At 46.3% G+C, this 26,063-nt stretch overlaps 1 protein-coding gene across 4 annotated transcripts in view; it reads left to right on the top strand.

Annotated features, from left to right (window-relative positions):
* The window catches only part of NRP2 (neuropilin 2), a 114,514-nt gene that overhangs the window by 16,367 nt on the left and 72,084 nt on the right, over positions 1 to 26,063 (top strand). For all 4 annotated transcript variants that reach the window (XM_054585771.1, XM_054585770.1, XM_054585773.1 and 1 more), the window contains exons 3-5: positions 18,473 to 18,654; positions 24,320 to 24,550; positions 25,607 to 25,762. In XM_054585771.1, coding sequence (XP_054441746.1) covers positions 18,473 to 18,654; positions 24,320 to 24,550; positions 25,607 to 25,762 — 569 coding nt within the window. The remainder of the gene's footprint in view (positions 1 to 18,472; positions 18,655 to 24,319; positions 24,551 to 25,606; positions 25,763 to 26,063) is intronic.

Genomic DNA, 26,063 nt, shown 5'->3' with positions numbered 1-26,063 from the left:
TTTCACCCAAGATGGCATTCCTCTTCAGGGGAAATAAAGGCCTAGTTTGTCCCCTAGTATGGAGGGAAGAGCCTTTTTGAGTGTACTGTGTAAAGAATAGCATCCTATCTTCAAAAGCTGGCAGTGAGGAGAATTCCCTGTGGGGGCGGGGTGGGGGATGGACTACAAAAGCGAGAGCTCTTGACTGTGGGATTTGCCTCCCTCGCCCCTGCCCCTGGAGTTCTCCCCGTTTCTACTGCTGCTACCACATGTAGGAACCCCACTGGCTTCCTTAATAAAATAGTGGCCAAATCCCCAAGTGGAGACTTCCTCTGCATCCAGCCATGGAGGATCAGGCTGTTATCTTTTGAAGCGGCAGCTGCTTTCCTGACAGTTAAAAATCTGAGTCTCCACTGGTAGATCTAAGATTTGCATTGATTCTTGGTATCTGAGCTGCACAGGTTAGTCTCAAAGCTGGATTTATCTAACAAACACTCTTCTAATTGCTTTATAAGTGTCAATCCATTCAATTCTCACAACAGCCCTGGGAAATTGGGGTCGCGACGACCTCCATTTTGCCAGTGAGAAAAACCAAAGCACGGAGAACTTGAGTCAGTCACCCGAGGTGACTCAGCTGGTCTCACAACATCAGTTCTGTCACTGTGGAAATGCGTGGCTTAGGAGACACCACGTGGACATTCAGACAGCTGCGAGCACTTCAGAAATGCCATGTTAACACTTAGGGCCCTATAAGTTAAGGTGAGGGAGCAGGCAGCATGGTCCTGTCAAAAATGTGCTTTGTACCATCTAGAGGGCTCTGTCTTACAATATTTTTGTCACTGAAACCAAGGGGAAGTTTTCTGTGCAGGAAAGAAGGTGCAGGCGATCCTGTCCTGCTCCCGATGAACTCCTACAATGTGCCAGTGCTCCGATGGGCGTTCCGTGCCCCCTTATAATTAATAAATAGGCTGAGCCCTTCTTGTGGCCAAGGCATTGCAAGTACTAAAAAATTAATGAAGGGGCCCGCTGGTGGGGAAGGTAGAGGACAAAGACCTAGGTCCAGCCAGCGCTTCCCTGTACAGGAGACAGGGCCCTCTGTAAGCAGCTCTGGACTGTGAAGCTGTGAATCAAAGTCATTGTAATCCTCCTTTTTTCACCTACGATACATAACGGTTTTCCCCCAACAAGAGGTAGTCTTTGTTGGAAACCCAAGCGTTTCCTGGATAGATCCTCATGTGACAGAGAGTCACAAGACGGAGTGTCTAATTGCAGATCATCTCTTGACACAGGGTAGCTCATCAGTTCCTCTTTGTCTAAGTTAAGCGCATACCCTTGCTTACATTTGCACAGAATCTCAAGGCTGCCCAGTTCCTGCCAGTGATCTTTACCGAGAATTTCTGTTAGAAGAGCTGCTTTATAAGGTGTTTTTGCTCTTGGGGCCTCTGGCATGGCTGCAGAAGGTTGGCACAAACTGAAGCGTAATGCACAGAGAGCTTGGGTCTGAGCTCAGGGAAGTTTGACTAAGCACCTCTCTCGACTGAGGGCCAAATTCTGCTATGCTTATGCCAGCAAATCTCCCAGGGAAATTGCGAAGAGGTCATCTTATGTATATTCATAGTGGCTGAGGGAGAAGGCATGGCTTTGGAAAGAAAAACTGAGGAGCTAGTGAGCATGGCTTTACACGTGTTTTGAAGTGTGAGAGGCCAGGAAAACAGGCTTGTGTCCTGTATGTGCCTGCAGGGTGCCCTTCCCCCTTCCTGGACTCAGTTCCAGGGACGGGGAGGACTCGGATGGTTGAAGACCCTTGTAGAGGAGGGACAAAGTAGCTTCTTGCCTGGGTTAGAGTAGAGGAAGCAGGCCAGTGACAGGTTATCTTCTGGCTTATCATCTTCACTAAGTAGCTTCCTGTTTTCCTTCGCACTCCCCCATTCAATGCTTCTGGCTTGAACCAGAAAGGTCAGAAGGTCAGAAAAAAAATCTTTCTGGGGTCTCTCTCTTCCAGTGCCAAATTGTCAGAAAGGGTCTTTTGGGGTCAAGCCTCTGCTACTTAACCTCATCCTTCATTTTCCTCCCTCCCCCATTTCCCCTCCACTCCCCGTTTCTCTCTCATTCTGATTAATTTTTGTATTTAGAAAGACACATCCGGTTCTCCCAACCTCTCACTCTGCAAGGTATTTTTAACATTCTTCCCTGGCCATTTGCATTCAGAATAAATAGGCTTCTCCCCACGACTGCCTTGTTCACTTCCTTGTGAAAGGAACAATTAATCTAATTGAAGTCCTGGAAGTTCTGTCTTGTTCCTCCTCTCTTTCCCTCTCTCATTTCTGTTCTAAGGGAGCTCCTGGGTTGGGAAAGCACTTACTATCAAAGGAAATTAGCCTCCTTTCTCCTTTCATTTCGGGTGCATGTTTCGAATTGGATTTGGCTCCCGAAGCCCATCGAGTGGATGCTTACCAAGAGAAAACTGCCTGAACCGCCCTTCTGATGAGAGAACACAGCAGTAACACCCCTGCAAAAAGAGAAATGAGAAAGTCAGACAATCAGCCTTGTCTTTTCCCCTCTTGTGTTTTTCCCTCTTCTTCCTCCATGCAGGATTAACTGCAGAGGTTTGTCGCAGGACCTGGGAACAGTCCCTGGTAGGAGATGGCTGTCCTGGCCAGTGCAGTTGGCACCCTTGACATCAGCCACCGAAGGTCTAGGGCAGCGATTTTCAACCCTTTTTCATCTTATGGCACACATAAACTGTCAAAATTCTGTGGCATGCAAACAATAAATTTTTTGCCTATCTGACAAAAAAAAAGGTATAATTTTGACTCATTCACACTAGATGGCTATTGTGGTGTTGGTGGTTGTCTTTTTTTTTTTTTTTAATTTGACAATCTAAGCCTTAGATTGGCTTAGGGAAAAGAGGTCAGTGCCCCTGAATAAATAGTCAGGTATTACACGTTTTAAAAATTCTCGTGGTGCACCAGTTGGAAATCATTGGTCTAGGCCATTACTGACTAAACCCCAGACGGAGACCTCTTCCTCTAATCTTTGCTTGTGAATTTTGTTCCTTGTAATTGCGCTGTCTGCTTGGAAACTTTCACTCACAAGCCTCAGCTTGCCTGAGTCAGTGCCCTCTGGCCATTCTCGAAACCCAAACCCCCAGCACCCTCAGGCTGCTCTGGAGTCGGTGGTCCCAGTCACCTGGTCAGCCCAGTCACCTGCTGCGGACAGAAACCAGAGGGCCCTGTGGCCCTGCCAGGTTGGTGTGGCCCAGGGACAGAAGGGCAGGACTCGGGCCATCTGAGCAAACAGGGAGAAGCCACTTCATTTCATGTGGTGAGGAGAGGCTCCTGCTTGCTGCCTTTGACTTGAGTCATCGGCCAAGAGGCTGAACGCATGGGTTTTAGAAGCATATGCTCACAAAACTGAACACTTTTCCATTTCTGAAATCTAAAATTTATGCATTTTGAACAACAGCCACCTCATACGAGACACAGCTGATTCATGAGTCCTCGTCACGGAGGCCTGGCATCCCGGCCCACCCCAGAGGCTCCACCAGCGAAGCCAGCATTGAGAGAGCCTGGGGCCTTTTAAGAACTGGTCATTTCCTTGCAGGGAGTGGGTATAAGGCAGATGCATGGTAATGGAAAACAAATACAATTTTTTAAAAATACCCCAAAAAAGAGAATTGATCATTTCCGGATGGGTATCCTGAAGAATGTGTTTTACAAAGTGCAAAAGCCACTAAAAAAACTTGAAAGAATGTTTCTTAGGCTAAAAACCCACACAGAAGCCTACACTAATGACTTTACATGTGTGTTCAGCTCAAGAATATATGATTTACCAGGGTCATTGCAGAATAACCCTCCATCCAAGTGAAATTTCCAGGTACTGAAACATATCCCTTTAAAGTTCCAAAAATTCTTTCTAAACGGTTTCCCTGATAAAGGGCCTTCTGAAACATGTGCCACACTTCCCAGTCTCCTAAAACAAGAAGAGTCAACTTTTTTTCTTTTTCCTTTTTTTTGATGATTCAGCCTTCTAATTCTAAACTTCACCTTTCATGACAAGCTAGCTGGGATACATCATATTTGGATCAGATAGATTCAGAGTTCAGTTACTGTTGACTTTTTAAACTTCCCAGGCTTCAGTTTCCTCATCTGCAAAACTGTGACAATGATAATAATTAATTGTTAATGCAGATGCACAATAAATTAGCAACTGTGTTAGTATGTTTTATGTTTGGTCATGGGGAAGTTTGGGACTTTTTCGATCAATACTCTGGCTGTTACTTCCTGTTATGGGTAGCCTATCTCCTGGGGCCTTCTTCTTCTGACCTGTTTTTACTCTGTTATAATAGGTATGGATTTTGCTTCAGGAGGTCTTGCTGTCCATTGCAGCGATTTTCAATTGGTGTGTTGCAAGAGGCACGCTGGTATGCCGCAAGAATTTTTTACACGTGCAATACCTGACTATTTGGTCAGGGGCACTGATCTCTTTCCCTCAGATCGTCAAATTAAAAAAAGGACAACAGCCAACACAACGATTAGCCATCCATTGTGAATGAATCAATATTATACCTATTTTTTGTCAGATAGGCAAAAAAATATAATTTTTGGCATGCCACAGAATTTTGGTAATTAGTTTATATGTGCCATGAGATTAGAAGGTTGAAAACTGCTACTGGGAAGTTTTGGTGCTAAGGTCGAAGTTTTGCCCCAAGCCAGCGCGCTCCCAGGGCCAGCGTACCTGCTTCGCTCCGTCCAGCCAAGCTCTCCACGGAGTCTAAGAGCATCCGTGCATGGAGACCTCGGCATTAGTTGGACTGCTCCTGATCTTTTCTTCTGAAACCATCCTTCCCCCCAGGCCCATGTTCTGGATATCTTAGGTTTGGGCTATTTGGCCTCTGGCTAAGTGTGCTGGATAAACCAGTTGCTCCCATCTTTACTCATGGCCAGAGGAGGCCTTGAAATTCTAGAAGGTGTGTCTCTTTCTCCCAAAGAAGGGAATGATATCTTAGAAAGGTAGCAGTTGATAAATTGACTACAGCAAACAGAGGAAACAGATCAGATCTCAATAATCTGGGCCCTCCCCACCCAGCTGACATTGATTTCCTGTGCTCACTAAACACTCTCGATTTTAGTCAAACAGCCAAATCTGCATGAGACCCTGTGAGTGGCCAGTGCTCCGACTCTCCTTGCCCTCCCCTCCACAGTGTCCAGCTGCATGCTCCCTTCTTCCCCTCGGCCTCCTTGACACTTCCAGTTCTCTTTTATGGACCCCTGACTCTGAACTCAGAGCATTACAAATCACCTTGATTTGCTTGCTTGCCTTTAGTTCATCTGTGGTCACCTTGTGTTCTGAGCATGTAAATTCTCTGAGGGCATGAATCCCATATTTCATGTCTATATCCCTAGGGCAGGTGCGTGCAGGTGATTGTTTTAGTTCTGTTTTACATTTGAGATACCGGGACATAGGTCAGCAGAACATGAATCTGCACTGGAAGGCTGACAAAGCTGTCTCCTGTATTTGTCCATCTTGTGATGTGACATAATGACAGCATGAGGATCAGACACAGGCAGTGGATGCCTCCAAGCTCTCTGTGACTTGGTCTCTCACCCCCAAATGTCAATAATCCATTCATTCATTCATCCAAAAATAGTTTTTGAGAACCTACTATGTGCCAAACATGCTAATAGCATTGGGAACCCAGTGATGAGTAAATCGTACTCCTTGCCCTCATGGAACTTAAAGTTTGGGAGGAGGGAGCAAGTAAAAACATATGGTAACTGATGACAAAGCTGCCACATGTGGAGTATCATCTAAGCACTCTACAACATTTCATTTGATTCTTGCAAAAAAAAAAAAATTACCCATGAAGTCATTGTTACTCTTTCCATTGTGTAGACGGAGAAACTTGGGCTCAAAGAAGTTAAACAACTGACCCAAGTGGCAGAGAAAGGTTTGAAAGCTGGAATACTCTACTTTGCAACCTGTGCTCTTTACTCTTATGCTACTGCCTCCTCCTATACCGTGCGTTCTAACTGGGAACATGGCATGGACATGTTATGTGAGCACACCGCACTGAGATCCACCCTAGGCTGAGTAGATCAGGGAAGGCTCCCTGGAGGAGGTGATGCCTGTACTGATCCCGAGAAGTTAACCAGGCAAAGGAGAAGTGTGTATGGCTGGTGGTCCAGGCAGAGAGCAGCATGTCAAAGACAAGGAGGAGAGAGAATTTAATGATTTCAGGAACCACAGTAATTGAAGGGTCATTCTTGTGACTTGCTGATACAAACCCTCTTCTTGGCAAAGAGGTGCTTAAGCATTGCTGTTTAATTTTATTTTCTGGCCAGGCAACTCCCACTATCTCAGAGAAGAGGTGTGGTCAGAAAGCAGGAAAGACCGAGATTATGGGGATTCTCTGCTGCCCCCCACTTTCCCTGGCCAGGGTCTCTGGTCTCATACCCTATGTCCAGGAACCCCAGTTTAATGCCTGAAAGTGGAGTTGCCTGGGAAAGTCCTGGTAACACTTTGGATTAGACTCTGCTGGTCAGTTTACTCCTCCACAGGACTGCTTCTGAACACGTCTCGTTCCTGTGAATAGATGGCGAATAGATGGTCCAGCTACAGGCATCCACCTGAGTCTCTAGAATCAAATTGGAAGTGAGAGTTCTCTGTGGTTCAGAGGGTGTCTTGCACTCAGGAAAGACCCTCAGGTTACTCATAATATTGTTCCAGAATGACTGCCTGCCCAACCACAGGAATATTCTCATTCCCCCAAGGAACCAATGAGCAGCAATACTTTTTTGTATTGCAACAACCCTGCTAATAACAGAAGCAGATCCCCCTGCAGGTATGTGGTGCAATAAAGGGGAAGAGTCCTGCTGACTCAAGCTCAGCTGGCAGCTGACCCCACGCTCACCAGCCTGGACCAAGGACTCCACCCAGCAACTCGGCTCACTGAAGAAGTGAGGAAAAACACCACACAATTATTTTCCTCTTCCTACCAAGGTTAAAGAGCAGTTGGGACAACCGTTATTTTTGACCATTTGTTTTTAAACAGGCGATGTTGCAGTTGGAACTCTCCAAAGGCAAGCTTCAGTGTGGGTGTCCTTTTTATGATACACTTTCTCTTCTGATTGAGAAAAATCACTTGAGATTTTCTAATGCACAATTCCACTTGTTCCGCCTCGCAGCCCGGGCACCTTTTCTGAACCCAGCGGTCCCAGAAGGCCTGCATCTCACCCCATGTAACTCCATGTAATTCTCCCATCTAATTACACGGGGTGAGAGTGTCTTCAGAAATTCAGTGGGAGCCCTGGGTGTGGAGAGGATAAAGAGGAAAAGGAAATCGACCAAGTCAAGAAATTAGATTTTTCTAAAAAGGGATTTGTGTGTTTTCCTGTAGTCATGAATTCTACAGGGAGGCGGGGGCGGGGGGGAATATATATATATATATATATATATATATTTATATATTTCTTAAGCTCTTTTGCTTTGTCCTTTTTAGTGGCAAGGGGGCTTGAAACCTTTGAATTAAGAGAAACTCAACAGATAATTTAATTGCACCCTTCTGCTTCTGCCTGGATAAATCATCTCAGGAAAAAATACATCAGCTGCCCTTGTCTTTCCTTCTAGAAAAGAGCTTTCATAATTGTCCTTCATTAGGAGACATAGTGCCTCACAACTCATCTATGCTGATTGCAGAGTAGATGGAGAAAAACCCCTGAAAAATGTTAGCTGGGTCAAAATAAAATTTAAAAGAAAAAAAAAGAAAGAAAGAAATGTGAGTTGGGCTTAGTTTGGGGGGTGGGGCTCAGAAAAGCATGATAAAGGAAAGTCCACATGATTTTTTTATGGGGTTTTTTTTTTTCCTAGCTTTGTAGCCAAGCATCTTAGCAGTCCCTGCGTAGACTCTGCTCTGCCTCACTGTATGTTTTGTAGGTGGTGTGGAGGGACTATCAGTTAGGCAAGAACGGCAGATATTTACTGCGCTCTCAACAGGTGTCAGATACTACTACACCGAGAACGTTCCATTTTTTTCCTTCAACAGCCCACAGACAGGTCTGATGCTACCGTTATTCCCATTTAACAGATGGGACTACTGAGGCTCTGAGAAATAACACAGATAGTAATGGTAGGACTGGGATTTGAAACCCACCCCTCAAAGCTACCTTCAGACACCTGTGTTCATGTGCCTAGAGATGTCATCTGCTGTCCCAATGCTTAGGGACTTGGGGACTCTCTGATTTCCTTAGCTATTCTGGACAAGTCTTTGCCTTTTCTCTTTTTTCCTTCCTTTTCTTTGCCTCTTCCTGCCATGTGGTCACCTCCGGATGCCAGCAGGGCGGTCAAGGAGAGAGAGAACTTTCTGTCTTTATACGAGTTGGAGGCCTGACTCTGACAATAGTGTCTGTCGGCCTCCCTGTCAGCCACCTCCTACTCCCCTGGTCTCCTCCAGCCCCCCTCGCCATCCTCTTCAAATTCCCAGCCACCCCCCGCCCCACCACCTCACTCTCCATCTGGAAGCCGAAGATGTGAGGGCTAGTAATAGAGTGTCAGCGGAAGTAATTGATTCCTCACAGAGAGAGAATTCTCCTGCCTTTGGTGTCACTGGAGCTGAACCAGAGTCTTGGAGGGTGAGCGAGACATGTAAACAGTCCATGGCTGAGCTGTCAGGGCGAAGCCAGACACACCAGAGAGTGAGCGAGAGGGAAACGGTGGAACAAATCATTGTTTTATTGAAGGGGGAAAAAAGAGTAAATAATATTTCAGCCCAGGAATCGACAGTTTGAAAGGGATGGTTGAGTGCTGGGAGCAGAAGGAATCCTGATGCAGGTTTTAATGGAAGAGTTTTTCTTTGTCTCAACGCAGGAGGGTTCTTCACCGCCCGCCCACCACCCGCCCCCCTCTCCCATTATCATCATTATTATCATTAAAATAATTACCGTAACAATTACAGTTGATGAGACCTCAGGTTTATAGAGCACCTTTCATCTGAAAGTTCAAAGTGATTTGTCTGTGTGGCATCCCTTTGAGAGTGGTAGGAGGGTAAGGAAGTATTATTTTTTTGGTCTTATCTACTGGGAAACTGAGGTCCAAGAAGGTACAGAATTAAAACCAAGCCTCACTGCAGGGTTGTGTTGGGGTAGTGGCTCCTCTTCTGGGGCTTCTGGGAAGGTCTCAACAGCCCACCAGGGCCCTTCTCCTCTAGCAGCCAGCCCACCAGCCAACAGTTCTGTGCAAAAAACAAACAGCACACTAGGGCTGTGGGAAAAATAAAGGTCCTTCAAGGTCTGACTCACACTGTTCCCATCCTTCGAGGAGACTTCCTGCAATCTGGTTCCCTTTCTTGTGAGGCTGGTGCCCTTTCTAGACATATTTCCTCTGGTCTTATGGAGACTCCAGCCAAGATCACCCAACATTCCCGAACATTTGCAGTTTCTACCCACAGCGAATGCCCATCAGTTCTTTCCTTCGCAGAGGGGCGCGCTTCAACATGCGTTGCTTCCGTTGGACAGGACTGCTTTTGCTCCCAGTGCAGACACGGTGCCTGCAGAACGCAGCCACCGAAGAAGTCACACTTAGCGAGTTGCCGTTCCAGAGGCGGAAGAAGTTCCAGCTGACTGGCCCCTGAGTGCTATATTCAGAATCTCCACCCTGGCGTGGCAGCAGCGGCAGCAGCCCCTTCCTGCTCAGACATTAGAGTGGACCCATCATTCCCACACCACGGGGCTTTTTGCACAGTAATGACAATTTGCCCCTGGAGCCAGGGGAAGCTCTGTAACCTGAGCTCTCAGCAAATGAAATACCAGGATGGGCCCAGCACATCTGCCACCTACTTCCCAACTGTCCCCTGCTTAGATTTCCGCATGGTACGTTTTTCAGACAACGTTCATGTTTTTCAGACAACGTTCATGTTTTCCAAATTTTTGTTAGAGACCCTGGATGCCAGCAATGAGGGGTAGAAAAATGATTGGGAGCCCAAATTCCTGGAAAACCACAAAGGACTTTTCCAAGGCCACAGTTGATTCCCTCGTGCCCAGCACAACTCGCACCCAGCAGGCTCCCACTTTTCGGACAGATGGGGAGGTTCTCATTCACTCTCACCATTAGACATTCTGGGAGCCGGGGTTAGTGAAGACCTGTCCCGGAGGGAACGCTTCATCCAGCCAAGTGCAGGGATGCTCTCAGCACCCTGGGCCGGGGGTGATGTGCTCTGATTTCCCTCAGTGGGAGCCAGTCATTTTCTGCCCACTTCCGGTCAGCCCGAGAGGCACAGATCCCTGATCCATGATCCCTGTTTCCATTTATGAGGGGAGGCAAACTGAGTCATGTGATCTTGATTGACCCACGCCAGCTAGGACAAGGTAAGGAGTCTCTGGCGCTGTTGGGGTTCACCTTCAAGTCCCAGCGCCAGCCTGCTGGTGAATGGACATAAACTGTGGGGCTCTGGTGTCGTTACAAAATGGGTAAGCTAACCACAGAGAGGGAGGACTTTATAGATGTGCACCAGACAGAAGAAAGCAGACAGAAGACCCAGCAGTCACCCCGAAAACAGCCCACCCAAAAGCCTTAAACTTCCCATTGGCACCGTTTGCCTAGAAAATCATTTCTTATGTAAGCAAACACATCCCAGCCAAGCTGCCTCCAGGAGCTGAGCAGGTCTGCGGCCACACGGCCTCAGGGGCCTCAGGAATGCGCATGCTAGGGAGCCAGGGCAGTGGGGGAAGGCGGTGTTTGGCCAGAGGGTCAGGGGAGAGGTGGTGGAGGCTTTGTTGTGTGCCCTCAATTCTCTGAAAGTTCATCTGCAGTGACACTTATCAGACACCCTGTCTGGAGCAGCCTCCTTCCTCACGTTGGGAGGTGTTCTTGGCAGCCTGCTCTGTCAGGAACAATGAGATTGGCGGGGCCCGCTCCATCATCGCAGGGCTCCTGCGGAAAAACAACCAGCAATTATAAATAGATGTTATTTGTAGTTTCCAGAGTCTTGCCTTCAAGGTTTTTTGGAATAATCCGTTCAGTTTGTTTTGGATTATTCTCTTTGTATCCTTCCTTTGCCTGGTGGTCAGATTTCCTCCCTTCTCAGGAACCCCGGTGATCCTGGCTGGGAGGGGACTGTGAATAAGAATATCAGAGATTTGGGGTGGGCAGAAATGAAGGAAGAGAATGGAGCTGCAAATGGCCACTATTAAAAAAGCAACTGGCACCAGTGCACATGCACAAATTAATGTGGAGTCCTGGAGTTGTTTGAGTCCTTGGAGTTAGATAACAGATGATGATAATAAGTTAGATAACTAGTCATAATAATAGCCACAGGAGCAATCACAACTGACATCTACTTCTTGAGTACCTACTATGTACCAGGCACTGTGCTGAGCTGTCGATGTGCATTAACTCAACCAACGTGAGGGAAGCTGAGTACCTTGCTGTTCAGGACCTGGCTAATGGGGAATCAGGTGGTTATGAACCCAGCCTAGCAGGCCGGTTCTAGAGCCTGGAATCAGAAACACAAGAATGAATGGAAATGAAGTTTCAAAAACACAAGTGACTGAAGCACTGCTGATAGACTTGAACAGGAGAAAGATTTTTAGAAACCACCCTCCCCAGCACCCAAGTTGTGGGGCATTGATGAGATTCTCTAACTTTATGATTTTTTATTTCATCGTCATGTGTTTGGTTTCCAAAGCGTCATGTGTATGTGACTTTCCTCTCCCCCAAGCCTACCTTCCTGCTTTGTTGAATAGAGGTAATAATAAAAATAGCCAGCGTCTCCCAGGCACATTCTAAAGCTTGCAGCATTATGCTGGGCCTGTTTGTCTCTTTGCGACCCTTCCAACAATCCCACAAGGTGGGGACTATTATCATTTCCATTTTATAAATGAAGAAACTGAGACTCAGAAGATAACGCATTGCCTGCAGTCACACCATGAGAGTGAGTGAGAAACTAGAAGGGTCTGTCTGCAAAGCCCATGTACCATACTTCCCAGAGTACACACACCTTATAGACAGATATGTTTCTGTGTAAGAGTAATTTAAGATTTGTTTTTGTCACAGACCTCATTTCTACACACAAACATACAACACTAATGCATGTGCTTGTAGGGATTCCCAACCTACTGAAATTCATCTGTGGACCTACTGAAAACCCAGGGGCTCAAGGCTATGTGCTCTAGATCTTACTGTAAGAGCTTATAAATATATACCCGATAGGCCATATGTTCCCATATGGGTGTACATGTGCATATAAAAATACTTCACTTACAAAAATTAATATATTATCCCATCTGAATACTTATGTGCTAGATTTCTATTGGGTGAGTCTTGAAACCATGAATTCCAAATCTGCTCACTGCTTCTACTGGTGATTTATTTAAACAAAGCCTAGAGGACTTTGTTTAAACAAAACAGCTAAATAAAAGACCAAGCAGTTTCTTTACTCCTGGTACCTTCTAATATTCTTGTGCTTCAGCAATCTGGCATTCCCTCTGCTCTCATATATTCCTTCAACAATGAGGCAAAGGGACAGAGACAAGGCCTGTGTGCCCTGGAGTGAGACTGCCTGGGTTCAAAGCCTGCCTCCGACCATTTCTCATCATGTGACTTTGGTAAGGTCACTTAACCTCTCTGAGCCTCAGTACCAGCATCTGCAAATAGACGCTAATTGGAACAGGGCATGGCATGTACTAAATGAAGATCGAATGACATAGTATCTAAACTGAGGGCCAAATACATAGTAAGTGCTCGGTAAGTGGGAGCTCATCCCATTGATATGCCAGCTTCTCATCAAATGGGTGGTAACAATGAAAGGGAGAAATTCAAGGAAATGAACTGTGTTGACGGCAAGCTGATTTCTCCATAAAGCCTGGATGTCCCTCCATAAAGGCTGGATGTCCCTCCTAACTCTGAGAAGCAGGTGACCTGACATTGGGCCTGAAGTGACCAGGGACTTCAGCATTGTGCAGATCTGTCCCCAGCAGCCTCTTATGTCTCGGGCAGCTTCTTCTTCAGGAAGTTGTAAATGACAGTGTTTTTTTCCTCCTATTTTCCCTGCAGGTTTTAATGTAAGGATTAATAAGGCAGTGTTTGTAGATGTCTTTGAGCTTCCTGGAAGAAAGGCACTCCAGGAGGTGATAAATTCTCTGGCCTGGATAGTCTACTCATGAAATATGGAACTTTGAAAGTGTGAGAAAAATCTCAGATCACTATGACAGCATTTTAATTATAGTTGATTTGTTTGCTGCTAATAGTGAAAATGCTGTCAGCATGATTTGAGATGTTTCTTCCACTCAAAATGTTGTATTTCGTGTTTCTGAGTCACGAGGCAACATTTTGGTTGCCAGGTGCAACCAGAATAGCTCAGTGAGTATGTTGGAACACAAAGGCAAACAGTGTAAAATGGACCAAACATATTAAATTCCTCAGAAAGTGTCATCACAGACAGAGTTCACGTGTAGCCTACCTCAAGTCCCTCATTTGTCTATTCACTCAGCAGTGAGTGAGTCCTCCTATGTGCAATGTGCCAAACAAGTATTACAGATTCAGCTGTGAAAGGCAAGGCCCTCGCCCTCCTGGCACTAACTATCGAGGGCAGGACACAGACTCTGAACAAAGAAATGAGTATAGTGACAAGACCCATACAGATTATGATAACAGGATAAAGGCAATAAGAGGGTGGTGGGGTAGAGAACAAGGGCATGCCGTCGGAAATAGGGTGGTCAGGGCAGATTTCTCTGCGGAGGTGACATTTGCACTCAGAAGAATGAGAAGGTATCAGCCAATACAAAAAGCTAACAGTATTGTAAGCAGGGGGAAGAGCAAGTGCAAAGTCCCAGAGGCTGGAAAAAGCATGTCACGGAACCAAATGTGATGTCTTAAACGTTTTATGATACAAATCACATGAAAGGAGACGTTACCTGGTTGTAAAATGTTAGGCTTCAGGACCTGGGTGGGTACAGGTGTTCTGATGTGTAGGCCTAAATCCCATAGGATGGGCACAGCTTTTTTCCCCAGAGCCCCCAAGTGCTCACCTGTGCTACGGAAAGCCCCTCATGAAGGTGGACTCTGGAAGGGGCGACAGTATCCTGCCCTGCGAGAAGGGCCTCTGCGTGGGAGCCTCCCTGCGCAGGCCCGGCTGGCCAGCCTTTCCTGCTGGGAAGTGTCAAGCATGGCTAGACTCATGGAGACGAGAAAGCCTTTTTTCATGTTTGCCTAGGGATGAGAGGAAGAGATGAGACTGTTGCTTTTTCATATCTTTCCTGTGGACTCTTAAAATTAATTCCACTGTCAAGAGTCCCATGCCCCAAATACGGATTTCGGGAGGGAAACTAAGACTTTGAAGTCCAGAAAGAAAGTACAAGCGTTCTCTGGACAAATGCTCAACCTGTGGGTGTCAGAATCTGTGAGGAGAAAAGTCAAATGGCACCTGGGGAACAATTTTAGAGACAAAAAAAAGAACAAGGAATCCAGCAGGCTGACTCCTTCAGCCTAGGAAAGTAAATAAATAAATACAGCACTAAAGCTTTGAAAGGAATTTTTTCACTTGAGGAGGACTGTGAATAATGAAATGCGAACACAGTAATTCATATGTCTATTAGCTGGTCTGTGTGTCCTTCCAGAAAATGAATGACGGTGTTCTAAAAGGAGCGGCTTCTCGGGTTCTTCTGCAGGACTGCTGGGGGTCAGGGGCAAGCCCTGAGTTTGTGTCCCAGGTCCTTCTCCCAAGCAAACACTGGATCTTAGACAGAGGGCCATTTTTATTCCAAGGCCACAAACTTCCTAAGCCTCTGCGAGCTTTCCCAAATGGACCCGATGACACTGAAATTTCTGAGATTTGCTCCAGCTGTGGCAAATCCCTATTAGAAAATTTCCCCAAATGAGTCAGTCACACAGGAGGTAAATGAGACATTCTGTGTGAAGACAGCATGTCATCTGGAGTGCGCCTTGTCTGCAAAAAGCCCAGCTGAGCCCTCGTGGCTTGTCCACAGGGCAGAGCCTGGGCCCTGGAGGGAGTGGGGATTTTACCACCAAACTAAAACTCTAGGTAGTTTTCCCCTGAAAGCAAACCGGATAGGCAAGACCAGCTTTGCTAAAGAGTGCAAGTAAAAGCTGATTATTTGCTTTACAAAGGGATTCACCAGAGGGGTCCTTTAAATAACAAGCTTAGAGAGAAAATGTACAATGACGATTTATTTGAAAACTTTTTCCAAAAGTGCTTCTCTTTCCTGTGTGTGTATGTAGATGTGCAAGGGTGTATTTGTAGCTGCCAACACCGCACAGAAGGGTGTGGGGCCGCATGTCGAGTGAGGAAACTGAGGGCAGCCTATAGCGGTGGCATTTGTGGGCGGCCCTGCCCATGGTTGTTTCTGCTTTGCCCCTTGGGCTCCGCGGGCGACCAGGCACCCGGATCACACCTCCCACTCCTGACGGAGGAGCCAGTGGGATGACAGGGCCCCTCTTTGTCCTTCCTGGAGACAATGGCACCACAAAGACTGGAGCTATCTGGTGGCCTTCGTAAAACTCTTTCTAGGTATTTACCGAGTGTAGGGCCTGTTGCTGGCACGACCCGAGGTGCCCCCGGGTGTCTTACTGAGTCCTCGCTGCCAGTCTGTGACATGGATGATGATGGTGATGGTGATATTCGTATTTTCATCTGCTAAGTCATGAAAGCTGGGTTATTTTTCCCAGCTCTTAGACTTGGAAAAACACTCTTAATGAAAGCGGTTTTATTTTATATATTTGCGGCTTATTAGAGAAATGTAGGCTTATTGTAAACAATACAGATAGCAAAGAAGGAAGTAAAAACTACCAATTATCCCACCATGCGTGTATCTCCCCACTATTAATATTTTAGTATGCGCTCTTTTAGACGTTTTTTTGGTATGTGTATGCAAGGAAATACACACACACACACACACATTTTTAAAGCATACTTTTAAAAATATCTACTTTTTTCAACTTAACAATATATCATGAACTCTTTTTTCCAAAGAAACAAAGAATATATGCCTACAGCACTATTTGTTATAGCAGCGGGGTATTCCATTTTATCCATATACCAAAACTAATTCACCTGTTGTCTGTCGTTGGGCGTTCGGACATGATGCTGTTTATAAACAAAGCACCTTTTCACTTTTTCTATGCTTCTTATATGTTACGCAGTTGTCTGATTATTTTCCTAGGAAAAAATCCTAGCAGTGGGATTGCTTGAGTAAATGGTATGTACAGATTAACTTTTTTCACATTTTTGCCAAGATGCCCTCCAAAATGTTTGAACAGATGTGCATTCCTGCTTCTACGGCACCTCTCCGGACTCCCTCCTCTCTCAGGGAAAGCTGCCTCTGCTCCAGGCTCAGCCTCAGCCCCTCCCTGGAAGGGGTGCGAGGGCAACAGGTCACAGTTACCATTTGTTAATGCACACTAACTGCCACGCTGTGAACTGACACTTTGTATAGATAATGCTGGTCATTTTAAATCTCACAACAATCCTAGGAGGAAGGTTCACATATCCCTATTTACTTTTCCCCATTTTTGAGGTTCCAAAGGGTGAAGCAATTTGCCTGAGGGCACCCAGTTAATAAGCCTGAGCTGAGGTCAGTCGTGTCGCTTGTCCGGGATGGACAGGGAAGGCGCGGGCAGCTCTTGCTTACAGAGCCATGCATTTGCTAAGTCAGGTGAACCAGGTAACATCTGCTTAAGGCATCCACGTGGCTCCCTGCTAACGGTGCCTGCTGCGGGGGCATCACTGTTACTCAGCAGGAGGGACTGGGCAGCAATACTGCCGTAGCATAGGAACAGTGAGAAGGGGTTTTCCAGGAGGTTTGGGGGATTTCCTTTGAGAATGAAATAAGCGTCTTTTCACTTTCATTTTGGAAGTGAGGAAGCATGTTTTTCAAAGTCAGCACCATCTCCCATACTGAAATCACAGACCCACACAGATTTCTCCCCCCTCCACCCTCTCCCCACGGTGTTTCTCAGCCTGTGTCCACCTCTCCAGAGCTCTTGGGGGAGCTCCTGACATTGTCTTCAGACTTCCAACTCCTGTGATTCTTTTTGACCGTAGGATTCCAGCTCTCTGGGATCCAAGAATGAACTACCCCTGGTCCACACCTTATGCTTCCTTCACAGGTCTGTGGATCTGGTAGCAGCTGAGCAATCTGAAATATGGCCCCCAGGGGCTGGAGTGAGCCTCTGGCCACCCCGGCCCAAACAAGCCACTTCCGCAGGCATCCTGCCCCCCCAGGCTCTGTGTGTGTGGCAGGCAGGTAGCCTTTCCAGAGCCTCTTTTTAACCAAAGGGAAGAGGTTTCATCCATGTTGTTTTAACAGGTCGATCCAAAATAAACAAACAGAGATAGAGAGGGAGATGGATAGTTTTCAGTAAATAATGGTACAGCAACGAGCAATTGGAAGAGAGCTAGTGAGGAAGTTTCCTGCCTGAGCAGTCGGGAGCCCAGAGAAGGAGTCCAAACAGGGCACAGGGCACGTTGGCAGAGCACATGGCAAAGCTGAACATGTGTGACTGTACAGATAAAAATGGCGCCATCCCATGAGCCTAGACAAGGATGTCTTTGAGGTGTCTTTCTGCACCCCAGGCCAGTTTGACTCTCTTTGAAATGAGCTCAGGCCTCGGTGATGTAGGGAGGGCGGCTGCTCCGCCTCCTGCTGAGGCTAGGAGTTATGTGCTCAGAAATGCTGTCCCTGGGGATTCCCCCCCTGTGTTGGAAGAAAGGTTTTTATTGCCTTATCTAATACGATGCTGATTCCTTTTAAAAATATGTTGTTGACTAGACATTGCCGATGTGAGCTTTGCATGGTCTTCTCCGGGAGGGAGGAGGCAGGTGTGTGGGGAGTCTTTGTCATTAACAATTAAAAATGAGAGAAGAGGGAATGACCCAGGAGGAAGCTGGGACATGGGGGAGGGACCAGGAAGATAAGAATATCTCTGAAACACCCTCCGTGTGCCTGGCATGGTGCCTAGCACCTTACCTGTCTTTTTTTTTTTTTTTCACTCCATCTCTATCCCAACCCTCTGAAGTGGACATATTTATCCTCATCTATAAGATGGGTAAAAGCAACTTGCGGTGATACAGATCTAAAAAGAAAAGACCAACAATCAGAGCAATCATAATGGAAATGGAAATGGTGCTCTGGAAGGAACAAAGTAATGGTTTTTGGGTTTGTTGTTTGGTTTTTGCTTTGCTTTTGAGGTATTTGATAGAATGACGCTACTGGTCTTACGGAGGCAAGAGATAAGGCCTTAAAATCTAGCCATCTGCTCAGGTGCTCATTCTTTCTGTGGCTTTAATAAAGCAATGCAACTTCATGTATCCGTGTTTGACAGTCTGCAAGCAAACATAAGGGGCCTTGGTTTGACAGTCTGAAACAACTGTGTGTCTAGAAATGACGGGAGAGCCCATGAGCTGGAGTAAGACAAAGGGTCCTTTCCATGTTCTTAAAGTGAGCTTTCCTCATACATGCCCTTTGGTGCCATCCTCACCTAGGTATGACTTCATTGAGATTCGAGATGGAGACAGTGAATCAGCAGACCTCCTGGGAAAGCACTGCGGGAACATCGCTCCACCCACCATCATCTCCTCGGGCTCCGTTCTGTACATCAAGTTCACCTCTGACTACGCCCGGCAGGGAGCAGGCTTCTCCCTGCGCTATGAGATCTTCAAGACAGGTCAGTGTGGTTGGGGGTGGAAAGCCAGGAGAGGGACACTTAAGAGAAGATGGGACACCGGCACCTGAGCCTGGCCATGAGGCACAGTGTACAGGGGCTGTGTAATGGTTATGTGCTCATAGGCAAGTTGATGGAGGGAAAGGAGGTTCAAGGCGAACCTGGAGACAGCCCAAGATGAAAAGCCAGTTTAAGTTATCATCCAACTTGAGAGGACAAGTTGCAGGGTTAGTGGTGGGTGCTGCCTGATGGGCTGACAAACATTGTTTGTAGCACTGAATGGGTAGGGGCACCAATCAAATAGAAAACCACTTTTGAAAAGAGTCTGATTTTTGTGTGTTTTTAAAAATCACGATAATCTTCATGGGAAAAAGCAAAACTTGGTTGAACTTCTCCTAATTACTTCATGGCTTAATGTGGCCTTTATTTGGAATTACATGGAGCAGGAGGACACAATCTTTTTAGTGTTTAGAGTCTCTAAAGATCTCACCATGACCTGCCCCCTCCCAGTGGGGTCACGCAGTCACTTGATATGGCTCCTAGAAATTCCCCCTTGCTGATCCATTTTATCACTTCTACCCATTGAATGCCAGTGGCCCACTTGCTAAATGCCAGTGAAGCTGACCCCCTGAAAAGCAATTCAAAAGGTAGGAGAAAAAGAGGCAGAGAACACTGCACGTCAAGTTGACTGCTTGCTTTCCCTTAGCTCCCCCTTCGATTATCTTAGGCCCTGAGAATATGGGCCAGTGCTTATTTCCATAACTGGATAGAGCCAACTTTCATTCACAAGACGCTGGCTCAGCACCTACACTTAAGCACTCCAAGCCGTGCGCCCTTCCCTCCGATATGTGAGCTCATTTTCTTGAGGGCATGTGAAGTTTTATTCTCCAACTCTTCCCCTCTCCCTGGGCCCGCTCCTCCACCCAAGAGGCTCCCGCCCCATCTAACAAGTACATTCCCCTCTCCAGCCTAAGTTTGGCTACTTGTGGTTGCAGCCTGGTGAAAGGGGAGGCCTTGTCATCAAGAGGCCCAAGTCCGGCGCCTGTTGAGTTCAGTGTGAGGGGAGCTATTCATATATATTTTCTTTTTCACTAAACAGTTCTTGAAAGGAAGTGGTAGTTGCTGAAAGCACTTTTTATATCCACTCTGTCTAAATATTTGTCGGATTTGTCTGCCTGAGAACAAGAACGTAGAGTCCAGTGAAAGGGTAGGGCTGAGGGAACTGTGTCAAGCCAAAGTGGGAGCCAGATTCTCCCAAGAAGGTCCATCTGCTGTGAGTGATCATGCTTCTGACTCCGTGGGGTCACAGGGACTGACAATCTGTGTCCAGTGGCTTGAGGCTGGTGGGAGGCTCCTGAACAGCTTGATCAACCTTCTCTTGAGTCCTGTGTGAGAGTCAGATCGCTGATGAAACGCTCTTTGTACCATTTTCTGCTGGGGAACAGTGGGGAGAGAGAAGAGAAAAGGAATAAAAGAATGTTTGCCCTCTTCTAGCAAGGCAGACAGGTATGTAAACCCTCAGCTAGAAACAGATGCACAGGAGATCTTGTTGGATGCTTATATGTAAATAGATATGTAAATTTCAAGAGAAACTATGGTATGAGGCACACTGAATAAGCGCTAAGTAAAGATGTGACTGACACGCTGTGGTTATGAAAACGAGGGGTTCATCAGGTGGCATGGAAGTGGAGACTCGGGGAAGTCTAGTAGATAGCAAAGTCCCCAGGGCCCAAAGCTGTCACTCAGCTCCACGGCACTGACCGTGAAAGGAAAACAGCTCCAAGCAAGGCCTTCCAGGGAGCAGCCAGGGAAGTCAGAGCAAGATGAGCAGGACCATTCAAGCTCACCTCTGTTGCCTGCCTCCTGACTTAGTATTTCATAAGGATGCTGCCACGCTCTCCAGAAAGCCACAGAAAAAGTGAGAGTTAATTCTATCCATCATGCAAATGATGGACACAAGAGGGTATTATAACTCAGCATTGCTGTTTTGAGGACAGGCTGAAGTAGGATTTCGAATGAGGCAGCACGTCTGTGGACTTCCTAGAAACGACAGTGCCAGCCAAAAGAGGTAGCCTGGCTGTGGGGAAATGGGGCAGCCTGCTTTAAGGACTGGCATTGTCTACACAAGGAAGAAGGAGGTTACGGCAGTGGGAGGCAACTCCCGCCAACAGCAGCCACTTCTAGGCAATATGAGAAAGGCGGGGAGAGCCCCGTGGTTTTCTCAGGGCCACCCTAAGCTGCCATTCCAAAGAGCATACGTGTGCATGGATGCAAAATTCAACATTCTTCAGGTGCCATGTCCTGCCCCCACCATTTACATCATCTGCAGAACGTGAAAGAAACGCATGAACAGTCCAACAGAATCCAAACAAACACAGCTATGTTTCCTGGTCAGATTCATAGAGAAAGAAGAGGGGAACCGTAAATACAAATACGCAAATAACCACCCAGAGGGCTCTGGAAGCCTTCGACAGCACATTGCTTTGGAAAGACTCTGCTGCAAAATTACTGATATAAACCCACGACTCAGGTACAGACAAGGGACATGTTGCTGGAGTGGGAAGTTCATGTCTGCCCTGAATGAAGTGGTTTATAGAAGAGCCTATATGTGACCAGACTACCCCCATATAAAAGGGTAAACCAAAACAACTCACAAACAAAGGCTCTCAAATCACCAAATCATGAGCAGAACAGAGAAAGGAATTTTAAAGTAACTTAAAATGTAATGTTGGACACTGAATCACTGGAAAATATGGGTTTTTTGATTTGTTAGTTTTCTGATGCTCCTTGGACTAAAGTTCAAGAGCACGTTTTCTTTCCTGGTGCTCAGTGCCATTTTGGGAACTGAAATTTCTGGGGTCATTCCCAGGTAGAGAAAACCTGGAGGGCCCCCACCCCCACTGCCAGAATTGAAGAACTGAATTTGCATCCGTGATCAGGCCGCGCTCAGCTTCGGATAAATCCCGCGTGTTTTAAATAGTTTTATACGTATAGATTCTTCTTTCGCTTGCAGGGTTAGTGTAAAATGTACAGTGAAAAAACATGGAGTGGGCATTTTTCATACCAGAGTCCTTTGGTATGAAATCGTTCACTACAGCTGAAATCCTCCAACTTCTATGGGCAATCTCAGTGCGGAGTGAACTTGAGTATTTGTTAACTGAGCTGTTTTATTTTTAAACCTTTAATCCTTTTAACACTTTATGGGAAGGTTCTTGGATTAGGTAGATATCTGCAATACTCAACTTTTGTCTCAAGGATGGTCACCCTTTTCTGCCACCTCTTCTCCACATTTGATAGTCAGCTGCCTGCTTTCTGACACCTGGACCACAGTTTAAACAGGGAGATGGTGTGAATATAAAATAATTCACAATTATAATGGATGTTTGATTTTTTTTTTTTTTTTTTTTTTGCATAAAAAGGATAAATCTCTTTGTCTACCTCATTCAAAATAAGCCAGGAGATATACCCATGTATAGCTGTATGTTAGAGATAGATACACAGGTTTTTTTTTTCCTTAAGAATGTCAGATAAGGATGTCAGATTAAAAAATTCTGTCCAGTCAAATGCAGGGCCTCAGAATCCTGGACACCGTGGGTACTTTAGAACCTCACATTCTCCAGGCGTCTCTCAGGCTTACTGGGAATCCGTTGTAGAGCCCCTGTCCCCCACTGATGGGAGGGACCAAAGAAAGACTCCACCATAAATTCCCCACTCCCAGGGGGGTTGGGGATTCCCCTTGCCTTGCAAGGGGAGGACAATAGAGCAGACTCTAGGACAGAATGTCAGGATGCCTTTTCTAGCTCTGGAAGCAAGTTGTGAATAGAGAGTTAATTTCCTCTGGCTAAGTAGCCCACATGAAGAAGGCTGCACAGCGGTCATAAACGCTAACCTTTCAAAGCGCCTTTCGGCCCCCCAAGAGCTGCCAGCTGGCTTGGCTTTGCCGAACTGCCTCATTTCCGGACCCAGAGGAGGCCCTCGGGAGCTGAGGGCTCGATGGCAAACAAAGCTGGGGACCCTATGGTTTACAAACTGGAAGAGGAGGCGGGGGGAGGGGGGGCCGCGGGGTGGGGGTTGGCTGCCCATTGGGCTGCCCTGCCCTGAATGATGGAATACAGACCTGCTAAGGTGTGGCACACAGAGAACCTCCAACAAGTCCTGGAAAGGTGAGCTCTAGCCCCAGGTGTCTGGACCCCCCCCTTGCCAAAGCACAGATGTGATGCATGGATTGGTAGGGATATTCGAATTTCCTGTCTACTGCTAAAAAAAAAAAAAAATTGCAATCCCCTCCCCCACTCATTTGCATGGCACCTTTTCCAAGTCAGACATTTGCTGCTTTCCAGAAAGCCATCATCAATAAAGAGACTCACAGAGGGGCCTCTGCAGGAGCCGCGGATAAAGACATCACTGCGGGCTAAGATCGGCATATTGACATCACACAGTTATATTTCAGTGGGATCCCCAGAGGACACTTCCTGCCAGTAAACACCTGGTTTATTGAGTATTCCTGTGTTTTTCCTTCATGCTTAGAGTGCCAATTTATCCTCTCATGAATCCCACTACCTTTCTTAATTTTAAAATCAGAACGTCGTGAAATCTGTTCTAATTGTCCGGCCATCGTCTGGGCAGCAGTGTCCTGGGATGGTCCCTGGGCCCCTCCTGGCAAATGGTGGCCCGGTTCAAGTACATGAGGGCTCTTATACGGTGACTCCACCTAGAGGCATCAGGAGACACGCTGCTGTAATCCTTTTCCTGCGCCTGCTGCCCTCCCAGCCAGCACCAGGATGCAGAATGTGTGCTGCATTTAATAAGGACGCCTCCTATGTCCCAAGAAAGCAGACACAAGTGCTTAGGAGAGAAACAAGGCCATCCCTACCAGAAAGGAACCAGAAGCCTTCCAAACGTCAATACACTGCCGCATTTTTCCAAACTTGTGGCTGGAGCGGCCTTTAACATCCCCAACGCCCTGCTGTGATCCACCGGCTAAAAACGTCGATTGTTAATTGTCTGGCCACTACAGAGCAGCTCGTTTTAATATAGTCATGACATGAATGAGACCCGAGCTCCCCTTTGCCCCTCCCCTGAGGCACCTTGGATCTTGGAGGGAGAAGGGGGCACTTAGTTGGCTCTGGTACAATAGGGGCTGTGTTGAGGTCAGCAATAAATAAGGGGTAACATTGTTTGCCCTGCTGGCAATCAGCAAGCCTTCCTTAAGGATTGAAATAACTTACATTTCTGGAGCAAGCAGCTGAGTAATGGAGAAAGAAGACTCTGTTCCCCTTTTCAAGAGAATCAACCTCTCTCTCTCTCTCTCTCTCTCTCTCTCTCTCTCTCTCTCTCTCACACACACACACACACACACACACACACACACACATACATACATACACACACACTTCTTTCTACCCCATCTCCCCCAATTCTTCAATTGCTGTTCTTACTCTAATATGTAGAGCAAGCCATCTTGCCTCCTTAATTTGTCTCTTAAAGAGGGTCTGGCTTCAGGGAGACTAAGAAGAGTATGTTGCTTCAAGGGCCATTCCAGTGGAAACAAAGACCTCATGAGTAGGGGGATTTGGGCCCAAACATTTAAATAACCCATGCAACAGAGGCAGCTAAGAAAAGCGTTATCTTCTCCTTTCTTAATGTTGGGATTCTCTTTCACATCTAGGCTCTGAAGATTGTTCAAAAAACTTCACAAGCCCCAATGGGACCATCGAATCCCCTGGGTTCCCCGAGAAGTACCCGCACAACCTGGACTGCACCTTTACCATCCTGGCCAAACCCAAGATGGAGATCGTCCTGCAATTTCTGACCTTTGACCTGGAGCATGACCCCTTGCAGGTGGGAGAGGGAGACTGCAAATACGATTGGCTGGACATCTGGGACGGCATTCCGCACGGTGAGTGATGTCACTGTCACAAGGCGCTTTTCAGTAGCCTCTCCTGTTGTGCCTGTTAATTGCTTTAGTAAAAATAAAAACAGAACCAAGACTTCAAAGCTCCTTAGGGTTTGCCTATGACCCATGATGACTTTCTTTTCTTACCCTTCAACAAGGATAATTCCAGCAAAATTGCAGTGGGGCAATTTCCTTTCTTGGAGATATTTGTTTGGAGAAGGATAGGAGGAAGCTGAGTAGATACTTGGATAAAGATGAGAAAAACTGTAGGTAATGTTCTTTTCTGCTCCAAGTTGTCAGGATTTCCATAGAAAATGACTCAGTGGCCACCCTCTATGCCCAAATAGGACTCTAGAGTCAGACCTATGAGGTTTAAATCCTGGCTCTGCTTACCAGCCCCTCTGCAACCTTGGGTAAGATACTAACCTGTCTTATCTGTCTAAATAAGCTGCCATCATCATCATCATCATTACTATAATTTCATTATTAGTAGTATAGTCATAGTTATCAAAAAGGTATGTCACCCAAGGCCAAGAGGTACCAGAAACCTGTACTTGTTAGGAGACCAGCATAAGTCTTGTATATAGTCAGTACTTGCAAGCAAACCAACCTTTGGCTTTGTAGCCATTCTAAGTATTTTGCCCTGTAATGGAGACACAACAGCTAAGCAATTTCATTTCCTGAATGAAGATTTAGTCATAAAACTTGGGTTTGAGTCCCAGCTCTGTTATTTCCTTGCTTTATGAACAATGAGAAGTCATGTGACCTCTCCAAACCTCAATTTATTCTCCTGTAGAGCAGGCATTATAATAATACCTTTGTAGCCCATCTCCCAGGGCTATGAGAACAGAACGAAGCCAGGTCAGCAAAAGTACTTTTTTAATGTGCAAGAAAAATATGAGACATTGTTCTTAAAACATGTCTTTAGTTGTTCTTTTATGCCAGGCATACAAAGTGACGCTCTATTGAATGACTTGCCATTGTGGGAAAGGAGAACATATTGAAAATGGAGTTTGACATTTCCTTATCTGTTGACTTCTCTTTGTCTTGCATATCCAGTTGGTCCCCTGATTGGCAAATACTGTGGGACCAAAACACCCTCTGAACTCCGTTCATCGACTGGGATCCTCTCTCTGACCTTTCACACAGACATGGCGGTCGCCAAGGATGGCTTCTCTGCACGATACTACCTGGTCCACCAAGAACCGCTAGAGAGTGAGTTGGCCAGTTGGGAACCTCTGTCTGTCCTTCCACCAGAGCTGTAAGGATGTGCTGACCTCTCCAAGACAAGGGGCCTGATGGGAATTCTTCAGAATTTACAATGTCATCTGAGTTCAGAGAATGGGAGCTATAGCCTCTTGTTAGGCAAAGATTAATGAAAATAGAATGTCAATTTGGGTGTTCCTTTCTTTAAAGGAAAAAAAAAATATGTGTGCTAAGTATTAGTTATTTCCAGGGAAAGTTACAGGACCATCTCAAGCCTCAGTTTTCTCATCTCTGAATAAAAGGGAGGTTA

The sequence above is a fragment of the Pteronotus mesoamericanus genome, unplaced genomic scaffold (genome assembly GCF_021234165.1).
Source record: "Pteronotus mesoamericanus isolate MK-2021 breed Mesoamerican mustached bat unplaced genomic scaffold, CSHL_Meso_final contig_90, whole genome shotgun sequence".
NCBI classification, from domain to species: Eukaryota; Metazoa; Chordata; class Mammalia; order Chiroptera; family Mormoopidae; genus Pteronotus; species Pteronotus mesoamericanus.
The sequence above is the reverse complement of the archived record's forward strand: the minus strand, read 5'-3'. Positions and strand labels throughout refer to the sequence as shown.